Source organism: Ursus arctos, chromosome X (assembly GCF_023065955.2).
Source record: "Ursus arctos isolate Adak ecotype North America chromosome X, UrsArc2.0, whole genome shotgun sequence".
Lineage (NCBI taxonomy): Eukaryota > Metazoa > Chordata > Mammalia > Carnivora > Ursidae > Ursus > Ursus arctos.
Genome location: NC_079873.1, coordinates 85,314,744 through 85,334,041, shown reverse-complemented (window position 1 = coordinate 85,334,041; position 19,298 = coordinate 85,314,744). Strand labels below are relative to the sequence as shown.

Sequence of the window (19,298 nt, the reverse complement as noted above, 5' to 3'; positions counted from 1 at the left end):
CTCTGTTTTTTGTTGAAGAAAGATGCCAATACTGGCTTGCTTGCTAAGGATCCTGGTGGATGAACTGGCCAATTAACTGAAACACCTGACTTAACTCATTTCTCCCCCTCAGTGGACCTGTTACTGGACTAATTTGACCAAACCGATTCACGTTTAATGGTGTAACCACACTTAGGGAGTTAGATGTCTTTGGTTCTAGTTTTTCCTTCTAAATCCAGCTCTTGCCTTGTCAAACGTCTCTGGCACTCCATTTTCCCATTGTGCATTGTGTAATTATGAACGAAGGAGGCTGGATTCCTTGTGTGGCTCATGAACTAGCTCCAAAGATATCCCAGAGTATTTGAAGGAAGATTTAAGGATCAGAATACATGTAAAACCTCTTAGGGCAATTATATTGAAGGAACTAATGGTCATTTGAAAACTCAAAGTTACACTGTGTATGTGTGTGTGTGTGTGTGTGTGTGTGTGTGTGTGTGTGTGTGATTTAAATCATCTTCATAACTTGCTAGTTACACCTTAAAAAACTGAAAGGTATCAATTCTAGGTCAAAGGGGAAAGTTTCTGGGGGTATTTAACCAGTGTAAAAAAGGTTTTGGAAATAGATGAAGAAATATGTAAATGCCAAAGACCAGTCATTGACCATAGTTAAGCGTACTCAGTTCCTGAGATTAAAGATTCCGTGTTAAGCACGTATAATTAATATTTACCAATAGCAATAGGACCTTTGCCTGTTTTCAAGGAGCTGAGAATACTTGTCAGGCATTATCTAATTAAACTACTCAATGTACCTGTGAAATACTTTGGAATCTACATTTTAAAGATGTGGGCACTGAAGCACAAGTGGGCTTAAACTAAACTCATTTGGCATGCCAAGGGCGAAATTGGATAGAAGACTTTCAGTCTCATGATCTTGCTGCCATTCTTCAACCGTGGCCTCCTCTAATCCACTCTATTCTAGCATAGCCTTGCCAAACAACATAGTTTCATAAGTCTAGGAAGAATTAAATAGAGTGCAAAGTAATTCCAATTATAGGGAAGTTAGATTTTTAAAAGTTGAACATATCACCCATAATATTATTAGCGTTTAGAGGTGAGCGTGAGCTAGTGCCATTCATTGTCTATAATGGCCATGGCGAGGGTGGGAACAGTTGTGCAAAATCTATTGGAATGTATGTTTGCAGGAGCTGGGCAATACATAGTGGTGGTCGCTCTAAGAATGTTCCCCATCCTCTCCCTCTAGCCTTCTTATTCTGAGGTATTAATAATAGCTACTAGTTTTTGAGTGCTATGCGTTAAGCCCACTATACGAATTGCTCCTTCAAACACCACTACCACCCCATGAAGTACATATTTATGATCTCCATTTTATAAACGAGGCAGAGAAAGGTAAAGCAATTTACCTAAGGATATACAGCTAACAATAACTAGTGATGTTAAGATATAAACCTGACTATTCCAATCCCAAAGCCTCTTCCTTATGCTACCTTCCGTTTGCTAAATTTGTTCTTGTTCCTTTCTAGTAGTAGGCTCTGCAGGCTGTAGACATACCTGTGTCATCCCTATGCCTAACCCAGTGTCCCTGAACATACCTCAGCCTGAGCTCAGGGCTTCAACATCTTGATCATCTTAGAGGCATAAGATAAAAATCATTTACCAGTTGGTTATAACGCATTTATTTCTTTCTCCTGATCTGTGGTTTTTGGAATTCTATTTTGCTAACATATTACTGCCATAACCTCCCCGCTTTGTTGGTTTCAGTAATCATCATATGTATGCATTCGGCCTTGATTGGGGGAGAGACTCAGACGCATCTCTTGGAATGGGCTCATGATCTGAAAATGACTGATGGAACCTATGTCTTTGTTCCCTATGATGCCCTGCTCTACAGTTTACCTTATAAACATACCCCCCACCAGGTCATGAGGAACAATCCAAAACTCCGGGAAGCCTATGATGCTGTGTTGACTATTACAGTGGAGTCCCAAGAAAAGACCTTCTATCAAGCCTATACTGAAGCAGCAGCTAGACATGAAATTCCTGAGAAGCTGGAGTCAGATCAAGTAAGTGCAGATTTACAAGTTATCATAAGCAGAGACCCTCAAACATCAGGAAGGTCAATATTATTCCTATGAAAACCTCTATTCCATAGGCAAGTAATCAAGAGCAGGCAACCACGCACAAATTAAAAACACCTTTTGTTTCCAGAAAACATTTATTAAACAAAGACGCATTGTTGAACCATTTTTTTAAATTGTCAAGCCACCCACAATGACAGCATGCAGCCGTGAAGAATAAATAAAATATATTTAAGAACAGGGAAACAAAGCTTTTATATACACCAGTGCTGTTCAAGGGGGCTAGAGAAGTCTTATTTCTGACCCAAAGTTCAGCTGGCTTGAATAGTTCTAAAGCTAGTCAAAGTAAGAGAGCTTGTGTATAAGACCATATTAACTTTATTATTGATAAGGCTGGTATTAGAGACTGCGGCTTCTGTTTGAGGGCATTCGAGCTTCCCAATACTGAATCTGAGGATTACCCAGATTTCTCCACCCAGTCAACAGCTTTGCAAGACCACCATATTCTGGCACCAAAAGGGCAATGCCTTTTGTAAAATGTAGAGCCCGGAGGAGCATAGTGGAGTGTGTGCTTCCTATAGGTAGCTGGCTCCCAAGAGAAAGAAGTCAGGAGGGGCTAGGCTACACATCCTTAGTTCTTCCAAATTAACCAGTTAGGTTAAGTCACTGCTCCTTTGTGGGAAGGAATGAGTAAGGGCATGAAGAGAGGTCAGATGTTTTTTTGCTAGTAGAGCTATTTCTGTATGAAAGGAATTATTTGGAATGGGGAAGGATTCCTTCCTTATAATATGCAAGACATGATATTTACATGTGTATAAATGAATATATGTATAAACATATTTCAGACTCAAATCACAGACACTTACGGGCTGGAGGAAGGTAAAGGAGTAGCGAGGGGAAGAAAATAGAGAAAGGAATGGAGAGCAAAGACAAAAACAAAGAGGAAACATCCAAAAAAGACAAGGACTATGGGAAGAAGGTGGGGAGGCCAAAGATATCAGATTCAAAAAAATACAGAGGCAATTTTTATAGGTTGGAAGCTAGATGTAAAAGAGAGCAGTCATTTTTAGAAGTATTTAGAATAACACATAAGAAGAATTAAAAGTTCTAGCATTTGCTAGCATAGTGTATCAGTTATAATACTTCTGGCTGGAAGTAACAGACTGTTCAACACAAAATGACCCAAGTGATTTTTCTTTTCAAAATTTGAAGGTATGGGAGCACGAGGATCAGTTAATTCATCAGCTCGATGATGTTATCAATGAACCAGGTTTGACTCAACTTTCCATTTACAAGCCATAGCATGCTATCTTGCCATCGTGATTTGGTTGGTCTTATGGTCCCATGATGGCTGCCACAGTTCCAGACATCACATGTTATAGGTGGAACTGTCTCCAGATAAAAAAAGGGAATGACATTTTCTTGCGCCTCTTTTTAAGAGTGAGGAAATCTTTCCCAGAAGCTCCTCAAGCAGACTTCTCTCCATACTTTCCTGATCACATTCATGTCTCATATGCATACCCAAATCAATAATTTAGAAAGAGGAACAAGACCACCATGATTGACTCTAGGGCTGCTGGAAAAAAGTGAACAGAATTGAGATTCTGTTAGCAGGGAACAAGGTAGGCAGGTAGGCAGCTGATTGTGTCCAACACTCGCATTCTCCATGATATTCTCCTTTATATCCACCCTTTATTTCTTTATCCTGTGGACTGCTTCTGCCTCTGAACAAATGATTCAGATAAAACTTAGGTTTAGTTTGATACCAAAGATTTTGCTGACTTTTGTTCTAACAAAAAAGTGACGAACAGAGATATTAACAGTGCCGATTTTGAACTTTATTGCTACTGAGATGTTTACAATAAACCTTTCTTTTAGGAGACACACACATGTTTAAAAACAAATGGCCAGTTTGGTCGAGAATTGCAAGAATCCCTCAAATTGCTAAGAATGGTTGCTCAAACCAGTTGTTTGGTGCATTTACAGGGAAGCAAAGAGATGGTGAATTTTTGTACTTTTAGCCAATGATACGGCACCACATAAATACAGACTAAGTCTTTTTACTTTAATCACGAAATTGAGAGAAGGAGAAAGGTTTGTGTGTGTGTGTGTGTATTGTACATACATATATATGAACAGATATTTTGATACAAAAAAACTCAGACCTTCTGCTCTTAATATTTGATCCAATCTCTTTGTGCTTGTGGAAAACATAAGGTAATTAAGGCAAGAAAAAAAAGACACCATTATTTTCGTTGCTAGGCAGCCTGTACTCTGCTTTAGACAAGAAAATAGAGAAAGCTAAAACAAAGAATCTAGATCTTATAAAACAGCTTGTTTGGATGCATTTCCACCCCCACTTTGCAGGTGCCTAGGGTATACCCTCATAACCAAAGATTGAGAGAAGGATAAGACAATTATCTGGAGATTTCTGATAAGCAAAACTTCCCTTTACCTAAATTATTTTGCTAAATTCTTAAAGGCAGCTGGTATAGCAGAAAAAGCATATGATAAAGAGTTAGGCACACTTGGATTTGAGTCCCAGGATCTCACTCTTATTAGCTGTGTGTCCGTGGGCAAATTACTTACACTTTTTTGAGTCTCAGTTTTCCCATCTGTAAAATGGGTTAGTGATCTACATCTTCTAGGATTATTGCAAAGATTAAACAAAGTCACATGTGTAAGGTAACTAGCAGAATGTCTGGCTCACAGCTACCTTCCTTTCCACTTTTTTTTCCCATGGGGCCAGAATGACTTTATACGTACCATCTAAGTTACAATCTGATTTCAGCTCCCTCCTCTTGAAGTTTTCTGATTCCTGGCAGAAAATCTCTCAATAGTTTCAGCTTTCAAGATTATTTTCCTTTCAGAATTCCAAATGGTATTTTCTTAGATCAAATGATGTAGTGCATTGTTTGCTTGTCCCTGGGCTCCTGTTGTTTTTGCCCTGTTCAATCAACAGATCAACAATTATTTGCTGAGCACCTGCCATGCGTCATGCATTATGTTGAACTCCAGATAGAACAGTAAACAAGGCAAGATTTTTGTCAGTGGTGTGTTGGAGACAGTTTACAAAAGCTGATGGTGTGCACCTTTTCCCATTTCTGTGTTTAGTGGCATCATGTTGGTAGCGAGAAACCAGCCATCGGGAGTATTTACACCACAGAGATTGGTAAATGACACAAGTAAAAGCTATTTTCCTTCTCATGCAGTTGAACATTTACTAGCACATCTCTTGTTCCTGGTCTTATGGGGTGTAAATTCCAGTGAGAGAGACAGTTAGTAAATGAATAAACAAATGTATGAAAAACATGGTGGTATTTCTCTCTCGCCCAATAACTTCCAGTGGAGTTGAAATTTCTATGGAGTTGAAATTTCTATAGATAGGCTATATTGCCTATAGCAGAGGTTTGCAATCTCTTAATTTATGCCCTTACTTCTTTAAAAAGTAAAACCAAAGACTGTCAAAACGATATGTGCACATAGTTTTAAAGGATAAGAAACGCTAAAAAGTTTGTGTCAACAGCAAAGCAGTTCTGAGGCCTCCCTCCCACCTTTCATCAGATGCATCCACTTTCTTGTCTTTTAGCTCTTTATTTGGTATTTACCTCTGGGTTTGTAAATACCATACTGCTTCTAGTGTGTGTGTGTCTCTCTCTTTTGGTATCTCTTGATTAATTAATTAATTAATTATTGAAAGAGAGTGAGTGGGGAGGGGCAGAGAGAGAAGGAGAATCTCTCTTTTTTTTTTATTATGCTATGTTAGTCACCATACAGTACATCTTTAGTCTTTGATGTAGTGTTCCATGATTCATTATTTGCATATAACACCCAGTGCTCATTACAACACATGCCCTCCCTAATACCTATCACTGGTCTACCCCTTCCGCTGCCCTCGAAACCCTCAGATTGCTTCCCAGAGTCCATAGTCTCTTATGGTTCATCTCCCCCTCTGATTTCTCCCCCTTCAGTTTTCCCTTCCCTCTCCTAATGTTCTCCGTGCTACTCCTTGCATTCCACATATGAATGAAACCATATGATAATTGTCTTTCTCTGCTTGACTTATTTCACTTAGCATAATCCCCACCAGTTCCATCCATGTCAATGCAAATGGTGGGTATTCACCCTTTCTGTTGGCTGAGTAATATTCCATTGTATATATGAACCACGTAGTCTTTATCCATCCATCTGTTGAAGAGCATCTTGGCTCTTTCCACTGTTTGGCTATTGTGAACACTGCTGCTATGAACATTAGGGTGCATGTGCCCCTTCTTTTCACTACATCTGTATCTTTGAGATAAATACCCAGTAGTGCAATTGCTGGGTCATAAGGTAGCTCTATAACTTTTTGAGGAACCTCCATACTGTTTTCCAAAGTGGCTGTACTAACTTGCATTCCCACCAACAGTGTAAGAGGGTTCGCCTTTCTCCACAGACTCTCCAACATTTGTTGTTTCCTGCCTTGTTAATTTTTGCCATTCTAACTGGTATAAGGTTGTATCTCAATGTGGCTTTGATTTGAATTTCCCTGATGGCTAATGATGTTGAACATTTTTTCATGTGTCTGTTAGCCATTCATATGTCTTCTTTGGAAAAGTGTCTGTTCATGTCTTCTGCTCATTTTTTGACTTATTTGTTTTTTGGGTGTTGAGTTTGAGAAGTTCTTTATAGATCTTGGATAACAGCCCTTTATCTGTAATGTCATTTGCAAATATCTTCTCCCATTCCGTGGGTTGCCTCATAGTTTTGATGACTGTTTCCTTTGCTGTGCAAAGGATTTTTATCCTGATGAAGTCCCAAAGGTTCATTTTTGCTTTTGTTTCCCTTGCCTTTGGAAACGTGTCATGAAAGAAGTTTCTGTGGCTGGTGTTGAAGAGGTTACTGCCTATGTTGTCCTCTAGGATTTTGATGGATTCCTGTCTCACATTGAGGTTTTTCATCGATTTAATCTTTGTGTATGGTGTAAGAGAATGGTCGAGTTTCATTCTTCTGTATATAGCTGTCCAATTTTCCCAGCACCATTTATTGAAGAGACTGTCTTTTTTCCATTGGATATTTTTTCCTGATTTGTCGAAGATTAATTGACTGCAGAGTTGAGGGTCCATTTCTGGAGACTCTATTCTGTTCCACTGATCAATGTGTCTGTTTCTGTGCCAATACCATGCTGTCTTGGTGATCACAGCTTTGTAATATATCATGAAATCAGGCAACGTGATGCCCCCAGCTTTGTTTTTTTTTTCTTTTGAAGATTTGTTTTTTTTAAAGATTATTTATTTGAAAGAGAGAGAGAGAGCAACAGTGTGGGGGGGAGGGACACAGGGAGAGGGAGAGAGTCTTAAGCAGACTCTGTGCTGAGCACCGAGCCTGATGAAGGGCTTAACCTCATGAGTTTGAGATCAGGGCCTGAGCCGAAGCCAGGATTTGGATGGTTAACCAGCTGAGCCACCCAGGTGCCCCATAGAGAGAATCTTCAGCAGACTCTACACTGAGCATGGAGCCTGACACAGGACTTGACCTCACGACCCTGAGATCATGCATGACCTGAGCCAAATTCAACAGTCAGATGCTTAGCAGACTGAGCCACCCAGGCACCTCTTGACTAATCTATTTTAGATGTTTTTTGTTGACTTTCTATTATGGTTGAGGATTTTTAGTTCTTATATACTCCCTTATGCTCCTTCAAACCTTCAATATAGATATGCCACAATTTTTAGTTAAATTCATATTTGGTATTTTTAATATTATACCTATCTAAATATCATTGATTGCTGATCCATGTGGTATATTATGGTAACAATCCATTCTCTGTGTAACTTTTGATTTTTTACTGGGGTTAATAATTGCATTATTTTTGAATTTGTTTACCTTAATTTGAATTTTGAAGTCTTTCTACACTGTCTGATAAAGCTGTAGAATTCTCACAAAACAATTTTATACATGGTAAAAATCCCTTATCAATTTCATTTGTTTTTCCTGAGGCTCTCTGTCCTCTTGTTCCAATCTAAACTTAATGCTCTCTAAATCTTCTGCACGACTGTTATGCTAAGTTCTCCTTTTTCATCACCCTGGAAGGTCCCTTTCTCTTTTTTTTCTGTGCTGAATCCACTATTCCATGAACCTTGTGACTCCCATTCCCCCCCCTAACCCCAGTTTACTCTTGTTTTGGTGGAGCACATTCTCTAGTGAAAAAGGTCCATGGAAGGTAAACTTTTGAAATTCTGCATGTCTGAGAGTCATTCTTCTATCTTCATTATTGGTTGATAGTTTGAGTATAAAAATCTAGGTTAAAAAATCATTTTCCCTAGGGCATCTGGCTGGCTGTTGGAGGAGCATGTGACTCTTGAACTCGGGGTTGTGAGTTCGAGCCCCGAGTTGGGTGTAAAGATTACTTAAAACCAATCAATCAAATAAAATAAAATCATTTTCCCTTAGCACTTTGAGGACATGGCACATTGTCTTCTTATTTCCATTGTTGGTATTGACAACTCTAATGCCATTGTTATTCCTGGAGTCTTTGAGGCACTCTTTTCACTCCTCCCCATTTCCCCCGGAAGCTTTTAAGATTATCTCATTATTCTTGATGTTAGGAAATTTCATGATGTTGTCTGGGTCCTTGACATATATTATGCAGTATCTATTGTGAGGCCTTTTAATCTCATTCCACCTGGGAAATGTTTGTATATTATTTATTTGATAATTTTCTCAACAACATTGTCTTTGTTCTCTCTGGAAATGCTATTAGTTGTTTATAAGGTTGTCTGGGTTGATTTTTTAATTGTCTAATTATTTCTCTTGTATCATCCGTATTTTTGTTATAAATTACTCTTCTTAAAAGAGCTTCTCAATTTTGCATTCTCTCTCACTGATTTAAAAAATTTTTTCCTATCATATTGTTAATTTCCAAGAATTGGTGCTTGTTGTTTGATTATTCTATTTTAATGGCATCTTGCTTTTGTTTTGTAAATATGGTATTTTCTCTTATTTCTCAGAAAATATTCATTGCACTTTCTTTAAAGTTTTTTTTTTCTGCTGTCTGTGTTTTTCTCCATTTCTAATTTTTCATGCTTCTTTGTTTTGGTCTTTCTTTTTCATGTTGGAAGCTTTCCCTAACTCTCTGGTGATCCTGGTTGTCCATATTTAAGAATGAAGCTCTAAGAGATAGATTTGAAGGTATATGTACATCATGTGTTTGTTGACCAGTGGGCTTCAGCATAGAGAAATTGGTTAAAGACTGCTGGAGTTTTTTGTCAATATCTGTAGATCTTCCCTCTTGGGCTACACTTTCTTCAGGGAAGAATACTTCCATCTTCTTGGGAGTCATAATCCTGGTTGTCACTATTCTAGGAGTCATGTCGGAGGAGGGGGGAAGGAGACTGGGACTCTCATTATTAAGTATAAAGATTTTAACTTCATCACTCTTTTTTGTGGCCCATCTAATTTTTACCTTCCTTTGGATTAAGTGTCCCAGCTCCAGAGCTGCTCTGAATCGATTTAACCTATTTCCAGCAGTGTCTGGTTCTCCTCAATGGAGGTGGGGATGGCAAATGTCTGATCACTCCTTACAGGGACATTCAAAGGGCCTCCTTTAAAATTCTGCCTCATTCCCACTTCCATAGTACTTGGTACCTCTAATTCCTCAGCCTTTCTGCGATTCTTAGGGGGAAAATCTGCTTGTTGCTTACCAACATTCCCCTCTTCAGATACTTAAGTTTAATTGCCCCCCACTCTGCTAAATCAGTTACCACTTTCCATCTTCATATTCTGTCAGCCAGAGTTACAGACATCCCCTATTACTAACAAATATGGAGGGTTGGTGTTTCAGTTCCTTGTTCTCCTTGTTTGGGAGTGATATTTGAGAGGAGGAGGAGAGTGAGGAAAAAAATCTTGATCTCACTGTCCTCAATCAGGAAGTCATGAAGGAAAAAAAGAAGTTACAGAAAAGTTATTGGTGGACCTAGTACAGTCAGTTAATTGATTTAGCACGTATTTATTAAGCTTAGGTGTAACATGGTGGTTAAGAGAATGGGCTTTGAAGGCAGAGTGCTGTACATTTACTCAAGCTCTCTGTATCTTCTTTTCATTATTTTAAGTTGGGAGTAATAACAGTGCTTACCTCATGGAGTTGTTGTAAGGATTAAATGGGTTAATACACATAAAGAGCTTGCCTGGCACCTAATAACCCCTCAATAAATGTTTATTATTAGTGGTATTAATGTTGTTGTTCTTTTTATTATTACTATGGGCTAGGTACTCTGCAGGTGATATCATGGAGAACAAAACAGAAATAAGGTCTTTCCCCAATGAAGGGGAACAATTTTACCATTTCAGGGTGCTAAGAACACTGGGTCTAAAGTTGGGACTTTTAGGGGCACCTGGTGGGCTTAGTTGGTGGAGTGTGCAATTCTTGATCTCAGGGTTGTGAGTTCAGGCCTCACGTTGGGTGTAGAGATTACTTACAAATAAAAAATCTTAAAATAAAGTAAAATAAAATTGGGATTTTTTACTAATTGGTCACAAATTCAAGACTGGGATAAAATATTTGACAGCTATGCTTCCAGGATGATATTACTAGAGCTCTGTGTTCCTCTTCTGAAATGCAAATAATAGCAGTTCTCATGTATCAGTGCTTACTCTGTGCCAGGTAATTAACATAAATGGTCTCATCAGATCCGTAGATCAAACCTACAAATTAGGTATTATTATCTCTACTTTACGGATGATGAAACAGGCTCACGGTAACTTTTCCAAGGTCATACAACTGTTGGCAAGTGGCAGAGCTGGGATTCCAATACTAATCTGCTATTAGAACCTGACCATTTAACCACACATTAACCTTAAAAAAATTATACCATGTCCCATGTCCAATGCTTTATTCAAAGTAGTATTACTAAGTGACTAATACTTTGATTTGAACGGGTTTTTCAGATGACTTTCCTCTAACATAGAAGGTGCTAGGGCTTTTTGAGGACCCGTGAAAAGAGAACAATAAATCAAGGGTACCTGAGTGGCTCAGTCAGTTGGGTGTCTGCCTTTGGCTCAGGTCATGGTCTTGGGGTCCTGGGATAGAGCTCTGCATTGGGCTCCCTGCTCTGCAGGGAGTCTGCTCCTCCCTCTCCTTCTGCCTCTCTCCCACCCTCATGCTCTCTCTCTGTCTCAAATAGGTAAATAAAATCTTTTTAAAAAAGAGAGAACAATTAATCAGAATGGAGAGATTGGGGGTGGGGAGCAGGTGACAAACTTCCTAATTTAGTCTCAGGATGATTGGGCAAGGATTATCACTTTGTACCTTTAAATTTTGACTTCTGAAATAATGTTTTAGTGCCTGCATCCTTTACTTTTGCTGTCTTCCCAATGCTTATTTTCAGGAAAATGCTACTGGCTACAAATGCATATTGCTGGAACACACATTTGGGATAATTTTTCCAAATGTGGCCTTATTTGCCTAAGCAAAGGAAATCCTCTGGATTTCTCAGCAAGCCCAGAGGGGACCTGAAGCACCTGGCACCCATTGCTTTCTATTACCTTAAATATAGGTGCCTGGCAGGGGGATAGCAGGCTGCAGGGGATGTGGTTAGGGCTGAAGCATTCTAGGATGGGACCCAACAGACACTTGTCAGGAAAGGTTACCTGCAGCTTACAGTGGCTACAATTGTCTTTGTACATCATTCTATAAAAAATAAAAGGATCAATCTATAAAAAATAAGGGTGTTGTGTTCATGAGTATCATATCAAACAGATTGGGTTATTAGCCATCTCTTGGCTAAGTCCAAGGGTTGAGATCATGCATTGTTGGAGGTACCACCTTGAATAACAGGAATTTGATTACCATCTGGTTTCTTGATCTCTGCACGTGCCTGGCTTTTTGTTCAAAAGTGATATTGCCATTTTGTCCTTCAAATGATGCTTTCTGACCCAGGTATGTTTCAATGTATGCTTCTAAGGACAAAATGCTTTGGAAGCCAGTTTTGTGTCTTGCAAGCACAGTAAATCTGAACTGATGATAGTCAACTTAACAACAGCATGAACCATTAAATTGAACAAATTCGAAAATCACTGCTCCTGACCCAGACCTTGTTTTCTTGGATACCAAGCTCCAAGAAGCCTAGGGTAGAGCTAGCTAAATTTGCTGAATAACAAACAATCAATTGTCATTCATTTATTCATAATTCATTCAATCAGGTTCAGGTCTATGAAGCAGGCAAAACTAATAGACTGAGTCATGAGTCGGTTCACCATTCTGGGCTGTGATGTCAACAAGGTCATCCACCTGACAGAAACTCCTGCCAATCCCATCGTGCTTCTTCGGAGTTGTAGTCAGAAGTGGGGACAGAGGTTGTGGAGAGGGCCTTTTCTTCCCTCGCCCTACCTTCTACCTCTTCTTTCTCTCGTTATTTGCAGCAGCTGCAGCTGGAGACCTTTTGTGACCAATGCTCACACAGTGTGCTTTTGACTTATGGGAAGGGGCAATTTCTACTGCTGAAGGGCACAGTGGGTGAAACAGCAACAAAACCCAGCTGGAACACAAATCCAAGCCCTCACAGCGAGAGAGGGCCACTATGACAGTTCTTTTGCAACCTAATGCTATTGCTACAGCTATGCTCTTTCCTTTAGCTTCGGGTCCCTCTACCATATTTTTGTAGCTCTGTGTGTGTGTGTATGTGTGTGTGTATGTGTGTGTGTGCATGCGTTTGTGCACATGCACACGTGTAGTGTGTGTGTGTGTGTGTGCACGTGCACATGTGTGTGCTATGTGGGGAAGGCTGGAGAATCCTGAAAAACAGGCTTCAGGTTTGGAGAGTGGCTGTCAGTCAGCTCTAACAGGGGTCACTCCAAGAACACAAAGGGCAGCATAGCCTGGCTAGCTGGAAACCCTGCAAGATGGGTCAACTCAGAGTTGAGAGTATTGTTTTTTAATAGTTTCAATCTTTGCTTTTGGCTGTAGGTAGATACAGTCTCTTTCCCAGAAGGCTCTGTGCCTTTCAAAACAGAATACTAGCATTTTCTCTGCTTTCAGGGGCTTGCTGCCCTGTAGTTTTTTTTTTTTTTTACTCATTTGTTTTACTAGTATTGATTTTATATTCCACCTTCCAGCCTTAACTTATTGTCATAACCTACCAAAGCCCCAGAAAACAGGCAGGCTCTCACAGAAATCCTGAAAACAATTAAGTGGAGCATCTGAGACAGTCAAATGGGAGAGTTAGTGAAAGCCTTTTAAGGGACCTCAGTGTGTCCTTGGCAACTAAGAATGGATGCACATGCCATCCGTTCACCATGCCTCTTTCTACAGTGCGTGTTAAGGCAGGGCGGTGGATAGAGATCATTGGACAAATACTCAGGGGACTGAAGTGTTGATTTCTGCCCTGCTCTTAGTTAGTTCTGTTATCTGGGGCAAGGTTTTTGGCCCGAACCATTGCAAAAATGGAGCCGGTCTTAACAAAAATGGGGAAGACTCATTATAGATGAAGCAGGAAGATTTGAGGTGAAAATCAGGAGCTCGATTTTGGGTACATTGAAATCCAACATCCATGTAGAGATATCAGAGTAGGTAGTTGACTTATGAGTCTGGAATTTAGGAAACAGGTCTGAGCTCGAAGTATAAATCTGAGATTTATGGCATAGATGTGATATTTAAAGCCATGAGGCCAGGAGATATCCAACGGAGTGAGTGTTGCTAGAGAAGAGGACTAAGGATTGAGATGTTTAACTGTCTCATGTTAAAAGATCAGAGAGGTGAAGGGGAAAAAAAACATATACAGTCCAAATGGAAATGTCTGTGAGCTAAATTTGGTCCCTGTAGTAGACCAAGTGTTGAGAAATTTCACAGGAGTTCATGCCTAAAGAAAGACCACAGGTAACACCTATCTCAATAAAAAATGCTAAACTAAGAAACAGAAAACCTGGGTTCTAGTCCTGATTTTATGCCCAGGTGAGTGACTTTGACAAGTTGCTGAACTACTCTGCGCCTCCCTTACATGTCTAAAGAGAGAGAGAGCTAGACCAGATGATCTCCAAGGTTTAGACATTCATGGTTCTAGACATTTTAGAGGAGAAGAAACTGAAGCCCAGGGAGAGGGGAAGAGACGATAGGTCAGTGTGTCTTCTTCTTCTTTACTGTTGTTTTAAATCCTGTATGTGTATTAGAATACCTGGGGCGCTTTTAGTGATAGTGATTACTAGGTCACGAACCTAAAAGATCTCATTTTGTTGGTCTGTGTTGGGTTTGGCATTGGTATTTTTGACACTCCTTGGGTAATTGACAACCCACTGCTCTGTATACAGGGCATGGCAGTGTCTTGCTAGCTGCTACTACACCTCTCTGCATCTTGACTCGTTTTTCCAACACAAAAATGATGTACTTAATTTTAAACTCTTTTATTCAGATGAGGGTTGTTACAGGAAGATAGCTTTCTAGACCTGGTAAAACCAAAGTAGCAAGTATCAGCTTTCTCTGAAGCTCAGTAAAATGGCATGACCATAGCTTTCTTGAACTCCATCCTAGAGGTGAAATGTTATGGAAAACCATGAAGCCACGGCCTGGGGGTGGGGGGAGGGGGGAGGAGGGAAGGATTGTTCTCTCTTCCTCCCTACCTTTTTGGAATAGATACAAGTTTGTTCCAAAACCAAATTTACTAGGTTAATAAGCAGTACATCAGGCATAGTACACCAATGTTTTTGCTTTTACTGTATTTATATAGCAGGCAGAGTCATGCTATCCACCGTAGAAGACTTACTGCTTTATGGTGGCTTCTCACCAAAGCTTTGCCGCTTTGGACACCAACAGGATATAGGATTTCTTGATCAAAATCCACATCCTCCATATATTACAACATTTGGCTCTGTCTTTGGGGGTATGTATGTGTCAGTATGCATGTTTGCATGTGTATGTGTGGGGTTGTGTGTTTCAAACTGTATTTTAGTGTTCCACTTTCTCCAGGGAGCACGTGTTTAGGAGAAGAGCCATTTTGGACGAAGACAGGACACAGGCATGGACTGGAGACACATTATTTACAGCCTTACCACACTCACCTGCCATTCTAGTAGTGCCAGCAAAATGATTTTACCATGCATAATGCACCGGTAATTAACCTGGTAAATTTCCTTTGAGTGCCTCTTGTCTATTCCATGCTTGTTTTTTTAATGCCCTTTATAACTCTAAATGACTTTCTTAGTTTAGGAGCATAAAAATATATTGTGTATGACTTGGTTTGCTCATAAAATTGTCATATTTGATATATTTAAAGATGTGAAGGCCTGGGGGAGAAAAACAAAAAAATTCAGGGGACAAACCAAGCAAGTCCTCAGAAACAATTGTTTTTTTCCTCTGGGTCTTCATAGCTCTCCTCCACTCATACGTGCAGCCCATAATAATGAACACGGGCTTGGAATACACTCTGAGATTGCTCTAGGGCGACCAGGGCTCAAGATAATTGTAATTTTTAAAAATAGGTTTCACCGTTGTTTGGAACCATCTACAATTCAATTTACTTTATCGCACAAGCCATGAATAATGCTATGAAAGAAAATGGACGGACTAGTGCTGCCAGCCTGGTTCAGCATTCCAGAAACATGCAATTCTATGGATTCAACCAGTTGATAAGGACAGATTCAAATGGAAATGGAATTGCAGAATATGTAATCCTGGACACCAACTGGAAAGAATGGGAACTCCACAGTACTTATACCGTGGACATGGAAACAGAGCTGCTGCGGTTCGGAGGGACCCCCATTCACTTCCCTGGTGGCAGGCCCCCTCGAGCAGATGCAAAATGCTGGTTTGCAGAAGGGAAGATCTGTCAAGGAGGTAAGGAATGGAAAATCACTGGTAGTCAATTTGGCTTAGCGTGGGTTACAAGGGAACCTCTTTAAGGGAAAGCGTATTTTCACATTGGAACACTCATAGAATCAGGCATTTGCATTCAGGGGAGATAAACATCTTGGCATTCCAGGTAGTTAATTTAAAATAATGAGGACAATGAGAGGTACTTTGCAGCCTTGGATAATCATCCACAATTTAAAAGCCACCCCCACTGATTTTCAAAATGATCCCACTCCCAAAGAGGTTACTCTAAGAAGAGGAAGGCATGAGTCTTCTCCTTGGTCTATTGTCGACTATGACCTGTGATCATTTTCCCTGCTAGAAAGATCACCTGTCTTTCCCTTGATGTATCCAAATCCTGTCAGGTCGACCCACAGAGATACCATTTCTATACACTCTTTTCTCTGAACTCCCGTTGAGCTAAAAGTCTGTACCTCACAGCTTAGCACAAAATTGCTTTTCAATTGTTTCTTGCGTATTGATTGCGCCTCCCCCTCCAAAACACAGTACTCCTTTAGGGCAGGGACCGTAGTTAATAATTCTTATGCACTCCCCCAACCAACACAGTTGGCGTCCAATAAATACGGGGAGTTTGATTGACTGATGGAACTCCTCTAGCTTGAGGAAGAGTGGAAACTCCATCAAATCTCTGAGAGCCAGAGAGGAACTTTGGAAGGATCCATATTATTCCTCTGTGAGTGTACAACACACCCTTCTAAAACCAAATGCATCTCTTTGAAATGGACTTTAATTTCTAGTTTGCTTGAGCGTGACATACCCAACTACCTTGACATTAGCATCATCATATATTTCCTTCTGAAATCTTAGTAATCCGTCAAGATGTTAAGGTTTTCTAGAGGCTAATTTACATCTCGATGAAACCCTAATTATCAAAACCAGACTCACCCTTGAAGGACAAGGTAACTCACAAAGTCTCTGGGCTCCGGTGAATTTAAAAGGTCTTTTATTTTATGAAGGTGACATAACACTCTTCACAGGTGAGATAACATATTTATTCTCAAGAACTCTATTGCCATCCAACTTAAATTAAGGTACTCAAAGTTTTCCATTCGTGGACTTTTTCCTCCAAAGCAACATCCGGGTCAGCCTTAATTCATGTGATTTGTTATTGTCAGAGTGGTGAGTGGTTTTGCTTCAGAACGGTGAAATTGCTTTCTGTGTCCATAAAGTCAACAAGACATACTGTGCTGTAGAAAAATGGAATTAAGTTAGGTAGATGTGGCTTGATTTTAGACTCACCAGAAAGCATGAGGAGCCGCTCCGTGGTGCCCTTTATTTACAGCCTCTCTCTGATAATGCCATTCTTCCTCTTGCTCTCTACAGGCATTGACCCTGCCTTTGCTGTGACGGTCTGCCTTGCTTTGCTTATGGCCCTGCTGTCTATTAATGGATTTGCTTACTTTATAAGGTACATTTTTGTTCTCTTTGGATATAAAAATACAAGCCCATAATAGCCTTGTTAATATTTATTTCCAGGAAGTCATGTTTCAGTACAATTTCCTCATTACATGACCCACTGATTTTCTGTTTTCCATAGCAGTTTACTGTCCCTACTGGCCCCATTTAGAGTGAAGTGTTTTCCTGATGCCAAGAATAACTTCCTCAGCTGTGTTGTCAGTGTTGTTGCCTGTGAGTAGATTTGGCTTGCCACATTATCATGAAATAAGAGAACTAGTACTTTAGAGCCTGTGTACTCCCTATCTGTGCTCCCTTTTTCACTGGCAGAGTCTCTGCTACCCACCTCTTTCCCCAAATGGCATGGACTAGTAGAAAATAGAATTGGGATATTTTAACCAGTTCCAAGAGTTAGTCAGACTTTGGCAAGAATCCAGGACATGAGAATAATGGTACTAGTTCACAGGATTGTAGCACGGATTATTAAATAAACTGAAGTAAGTAAAACACCTAAAATAATACCTGACTCATAGTAAGTGCTCAACAAGTGGTAAAGTCTCACCTCCTTCCCAGGCACATGGGATTCTCTTGCCGATTATTGGGAGCCCAGAATCCTCACTTTGACACTCATACTTTTTGCCTTGGGTATTATACTTCAGATTCACACTGTCCTTCTTCCTTGCACAAAAGCTATCCTAGCTAATCATCAACATCATCATTATCATCATGTCCTTGTCTTTCTCCCTGAGATCCCATAAGAGGTGACCAACTACTCTGATGAACAAATTCAGGATCAGGGATAAATGGCTGAAGATGGCTTTATAAGATGCTTCTTTTTCATAATCTTTGCATTTTAACGGTTGAAACTTCCCCATATTAAGATGATTTGGGGAAAGTAAAAAATGAAATCAACCACGACCCTCCCACTTTACCCTTTCCATCTTGCTAACCACACCTTTATTATTTCTTTGTAAGAGTGGTCCTGACAAAAATATGACATGAACTTGGTGGGGAATGGAGTGGAGCTCCTTTGGCAAGTTCTGAGAAAAAATGTCCAGAGTGTATTAAGCAGCTGTGTAAATTTGGAAAAGACACTAAACCTCTCTCGGCCAGAATTTTCTCATTTGTAAAATGAAGGGATTGGATTAAGTGGTCTTTAAGAGCCCTTCCAGCTCTGATGTTCTAACGAGTCTGTGAAATCTTGGCTTGAAACTCTAACAGGTGGTACTCTTAGCGTTTAGTATGTTGGTATCTCCGGGAAAAACCACTACTATTCAATCTTCTCATATTAGAAACCTGATAAAGCCATACAGAGTGGTGGGTAGCTTGTGAATTGTTAAAATACACTTGACAAAGATGTTAGTTCAAAGGAGGTTTTTCTTTTTAATTTCTGCGACTGTGACATACTCCTGCTCAGAACAGAAATTTAATGTATTGAGTTTAGCTGCTGCTAAAGGCCGAAGTATTGAGTTAACATTAGATGTTTAGTGAAAATAAATATCATCCAATCAGAAAGCTCCCCTCTCTAGGGAGATTTGAAGAGTAATAGGCTCTGGCTGCCTAATGCCAAAACATCCCATGGCAAGGTTAAAAATGGAGTCACTCAGCTGCTTAGGTTACTTGTCAACCTCCCGCTTCGCCCTCCACCCCACCCATGACTGTCCTCAGTGGTCTATCCCATGGAAAGGACTGGTTCTTTTGGCTTAGGCTGAGCTCAATCTGCAATTCCTGGGAAGGCAAGGAAAAAAGTCTGTAAAATGGTGAAGGGGGGTTTGTTTGGACTTTGTGGGCTTAAGGGCCAAGAAGGCTGGAGAGGGACATGATTGGAGAGGGACATGATTGGAGAGGAAAATGAGTTTGAGACAATTGGTACTTCAAGTGGTCACTGAAAACGCAGAGGTGGGAGAGAGGCACATTATTTCCCAGAGTCACTTGGTCCTTGGGTCTTCAGCTAACAAAGCACAAAAGATACCCCCTCTTTGCTGCTTGCC

At 40.1% G+C, this 19,298-nt stretch overlaps 1 protein-coding gene across 1 annotated transcript in view; it reads left to right on the top strand.

Moving 5' to 3' along the window:
* GUCY2F (guanylate cyclase 2F, retinal) overlaps window positions 1–19,298 on the top strand; it is a 94,408-nt gene that overhangs the window by 8,352 nt on the left and 66,758 nt on the right. Inside the window, 3 exon segments of the mRNA XM_026478767.2 lie at window positions 1,759–2,060; window positions 15,522–15,876; window positions 17,236–17,320. Of these exon segments, the coding sequence (XP_026334552.2) occupies window positions 1,759–2,060; window positions 15,522–15,876; window positions 17,236–17,320 (742 nt within the window).